General features: G+C 33.5%; 1 protein-coding gene across 21 annotated transcripts in view; it reads right to left on the bottom strand.

Moving 5' to 3' along the window:
• Positions 1 to 5000, bottom strand: part of LOC124429291 (polypyrimidine tract-binding protein 1) — a 422552-nt gene that overhangs the window by 55230 nt on the left and 362322 nt on the right. For all 21 annotated transcript variants that reach the window (XR_006943417.1, XM_046974367.1, XM_046974370.1 and 18 more), the window contains one exon: positions 2552 to 2743. Coding sequence is in view for 20 of the 21 variants with exons in the window: in XM_046974367.1 (XP_046830323.1) it covers positions 2552 to 2743 (192 nt within the window). In the remaining variant the exon portion in view is untranslated. The remainder of the gene's footprint in view (positions 1 to 2551; positions 2744 to 5000) is intronic.

Below are 5000 nucleotides of genomic sequence, written 5' to 3'. Positions count from 1 at the left end.
TTTTTGTTAATCTTATCTTATCTTTTCTTCATTCTCATCTTCGTCTTTCAAAGAAGAATATCTACTTGTTCGAAAAAGAATATATATATATATATATATATATATATATATATATATATATATAAAACTCAAGAGAACACCTAACAGGAATATCTTGTACCTTGGTTCACATATACTAAAAGAGAAGTAGTCGTCGAGGCTTTCACGGCGATTGCTTTTTCGGCGTCGTTTGTCAGTCGCGATGCCGAGAGCAGGGTGAAAAATCATTTGACCGTGGCGAATTCGTAGCTAGAAGAAAACCTTTTTCTCTTACCATCCTTCAGAATCTTTTGAAGCAATCCTCCTCCTTCTCCTCCTCCACCTTCTCCTTCAACTCCACCGCTTCCCTCTCTCTATCACCAGTCTTCACAACCCCTCACACCTACCTCTTCTTCTCCCTCTATCTCCATCAACCCTCATCCCACCTCCAATCCTATCTCATCCCACCTCCCTATCCCCAAAATCGTTCTTCTTAACACATTGAAAAGAAGATGAAAACGAAATGCTTGAAATTCTTCGATTTATTCGGAATAAGTTGACACTATGGATATAAATATATGATCTATGAAAAATCACGCCCAAACGCACATAACTCTCTCTCTCTCTCTCTCTTTCTCTTTCTGTCTGTATATATATATGTGTGTGTGTGTGTGTGTGTGTTGTCTACGTAAACTCTTTTATCTTTCTCATTCATCGAGAAAAATATCGAATTTACGTTGGAAATTTTTAGTGGTATGGAAGACGTTCGAGATAAATGTAGGAAGATAGATAGATAGAAAGAGTAAGAGAGAGAGAGAGAGAGAGAGAGAGAGAGAGAGAGAGACGTTGGAAAGTAAAGGGTAAAGAGAGGAAGGACTTATAGGTGGGGTGGTGATGGAGGGAGGAGTGCATATACACGTATATACGTACATATGTCTCTCGAACGTGAAAAGAATTTATTTTACCAAAATACTCGTAAACGTGGCAAACGGTAAATCCTTGAATTTAAGAGTCAATTTAAGGATACCTTCCCTCTTATTCCGGCCATTAAGCAAGTAAAGCTTCACTAGATTATTTACGTCCTTCGAGAGAATAGTGAATGAATGAGTGAATGAGTGAACGAGCGAAGGATAGTATAAAGTAAGGATTAGAAAGAGAGAAGGATTCCCTAAGGAATCGGTGTCCGTTTCATGGAAGTTGTAGAGAAACTACTACTACTACTACTACTACCAACTACTACTATTACTACCGTCACTACTATTCACCATCACCACTACCAACATTATAACCACATGGGGAAAGTAGTTTGGCAATTCCTTGAGACTTCTCGTGACTCTGACAATGTGTCTCATGGAAATTCGTACCCTTTAAACGTCAATCCCTTATATAAAAATTATTTCGACGACATTTATACCTTTTACTCCATTTATATTATAAAAGCAAACGATTATTATTTCAATTTACGGTTATTATCTGTTTATTTTCTTTTCCTCTTTTTATTTATTTATTTATTTATTTATCTTTTTTTTTTTTTTGAAATCACTTACGATATCTACCCTTAAGAAAATTTTAAATGTCGATATTTAATTTTTTTAATTATTTTAATCGATGCTATTGAATAACATATGTATATATACATATATACATCACGCTTATATATATTTATATATATATATATATATATATGTACATATATGTTTGTATATGTATATACACATACATTTATGTTCTATACATCTCTCTCTCTTTCTTTCTGTATCTCTTTCTCTCTTACTCACATACACACATACGCATACACATACACATACATACTCTATCCCTAGCTCGTTTTCGTTGCCGCAGGGATCGTTCATAAATCATGAGAACGTTAATTATAAGGTAACGCGCAGACGTGGATGTTTGGATTAACTTGCCGCCTGGAGCCAAATGGCTGACATCGCGTACGAAACGCGTATGACAACGTTAGAATGTTAAAACGACGACCTCGAGTAACGAAGGATTCTGTCTGTCGATAATAACTCGTGTCATGGCAAACATAATATGGTGGATGATAATACGATCTCTCTTTACTTATTGATGATTTTTCACTAATTGATAATAATTTTTACAAATTGTTTTTTCTTTTTTCGCCGATTTAATTAATTCATCATCATTGAATTTAAATATTCATTGATGACGTGTCATTGGACTAATAATGTCCAAACTTTATTTTGCATTATTTAAGAGAAAAGAAATAAAAAGATTATCTCGAAGCATCGATTATTATTTTCATTAACGTTAAATTACCGATGATACGATTTATTTTTAATCTTTCTTTCAATCTTATATATATATATATATAAGATTATTAGCGAGCCAAAAAATCGACTTTAAGAAATTCATTAGAAAATGATTAGACTATAAAATAAAGAAAAGCGAATGAACGAACAAGGTAAAAGCAAGGAAATAAAAAAAAAAAAATAAAATAATAATAATAATAATAATAATAATTAGCTATTAGAAATATTAGATATAGTATGATTGTAATACTGACTTTGGATGTGTTGGCCTCATCATTTGTAGGGCTACTGACCGCGTTGTTGCTGTGCGCCTGCTGATCCGTTTTTAATTCACGATGATTGCTGAATTGCACGTAAACGGCTCTGCCTCTAAGTTGTGCTATGCAAGAGGCATAATACGTGACCATCGTTGCAGCCGCACTCTCGTCAGCCATTTCAAGGAATGCCTGTAACAAACAAACATACAAACAAATTAATAATTTACGGTGTTATATAAAAAAAGAAGATTTCTTTTTGAACGTACACACACAATTACACATACATGCATACATATATGCATATAATATATGTATATAAATAAATAAAAATATATATAAATTAGAGATGAAAAAAAATGTAGGTACATAATATGCATGCATGTATGTATATCCATATATAGATGTTATTATATACACGTATATGTATGTATGTATGTAGATGGTCCCAATGGGATATTCAGTTACCCTCGAATCGAGAAAAAGCTTATAGTACTTGGTATCGAGAGAGAGAGAGAGAGAGAGAGAGAGAGAGAGAGAGGGAGAGAGAGAATATATGTATGTGTGAGAGAAAGAGAGGGAGAGATTGAAGATCCGAACGACGTTAATGGATTTATACGCAACATGACGCTAATTTGGGCATGGCTTTTAGTCTAATTTACGTTCGTTTCGACTGAAAACATCGTAAATAAAACCATCGATGGAAAAATAACGAATGTGATTACACTCTGATTACTATTTCTCTCTCTCTCTCTCTCTCTTTCTCTCTCTCTTTTTCTCTTTCATATGTATCTACATAGTAAAAATGGTACAAATTTCCAAACGGAAATACGAGAAATATTAACTCTTTCAAAAATTCTCATGTTACGTTTTCTATTATACGTATATACATACATACATACATACATACATACATATATATGAATATATACACATGTACGCGATTGTACGCGCGTACATCATATATATATACGATGGGAAGGAAAAAGCAATATTTTTGTATTTTGTATCTTTTTTGTTTCCCCACTCCCATTTCTTTTTTCATTTTCTTTCCCTTTCTTTCTTTTTTCTCCTTCTACTTTTTTCCCCCCCTTCTTCCTCTTTCTTCTACCTTCTCTCTTTCCTCCCACTCTGCCCCCCCCCCCCACATCCCTCCGTTTTACTGCAATATCGAACGGAAAAAGGAAACCATTGTGAAATGTAACGTAAACTGGAAAACCGGAAGTCACTAAAACGCAACTTCGAAGTCACGTCTAGAAGCTTATCTTCTATTCGTTTCGTTCGAAATCGAGCCTCCCTCCGCCAAGCCATTTTCCGTGGTATGAACGTTAAACTTTTGCTTGGAGAGAGAGAGATAGCGAGAGAAAGAGAGACAGAGAGACAGAGAGAGAGAGAGAGAGAGAGAGAGAGAGAGAGAACACGATAGGCCGTCGACAATCGTTGTTTCGACGGTGGTTGCTTCTCGCTCGTTTCGACGAACGATAACGAGCAGCCTTTCCTGCTGCTAGCTTCCCGTTTACCGAAAACTCCCTCCTCTCCCTCTCTTTACTTGTATCTATCTCTCGTTCACCCTTTTACTCTCTCTCTCTCTCTCTCTCTCTCTCTCTCTTTTGCTCTCTGTCTGTCTATCTTTATCTCTCTTTCTCTCTTTTATAGAATTCGATCGTTTCGAGGGAACTATCGAGAGAGAAATACTTTCGTTTTACCTTTCGTTTAAATTCGATACGAGATTTCATTCTTGATATAAAATATTTAAAATGATCAAAATCTGCATTAGAATATCTATGTTTTACTTTATAGAAAATAACGAGATAGAATTAATCATATATTATATATTACGTTATAAAGATCATCGAACATTCGATCGGATTGAGGTAATAATAATAATAATAATAATAATAATAATAATAATGATGATGATGATGATGATAATATTAGTATGCGAGATCGATTTGAATAAATTTCAAAAAGAGAATGAATTTTTTTTCGTTATTAATAATTTTACAATTTTACATTATGTATTAATAAAATTCTTTATACCGTATGTATGTTATTTTTGTACGTGTGAATTCTTTAATAATTTCATGATACTATGAGTAAAACTTTTGATATTATGAAAAATCTTCTATTTCATTATCGTTAAATGGATAATTTTATAATTTAATTTAATATTTGATTATTATTAATGACGATGTTTACGGGGTTTATTATCCGATAAAATTGCAATTTCTTTTTTTTTCCCCTCCCCAAAGATTTTCATTTTAAAAGACAATTTTTCTTTTATCTCAATTCCGTTCATCTCTTATCCGTTTTCCCAAGTGATATCTCGTCGATATACGTCTACATCTAATACACCAAATGCAACGTCGTTTTTCCATTGAAAGATCTATATAAAATAGAGAGATAGATAGATAGATAGATAGAGAGAGAGAGAGAGAGAGAGAGAGAG

The sequence above is a fragment of the Vespa crabro genome, chromosome 15, assembly GCF_910589235.1.
Source record: "Vespa crabro chromosome 15, iyVesCrab1.2, whole genome shotgun sequence".
Taxonomy (NCBI): domain Eukaryota; kingdom Metazoa; phylum Arthropoda; class Insecta; order Hymenoptera; family Vespidae; genus Vespa; species Vespa crabro.
The sequence above is the reverse complement of the archived record's forward strand: the minus strand, read 5'-3'. Positions and strand labels throughout refer to the sequence as shown.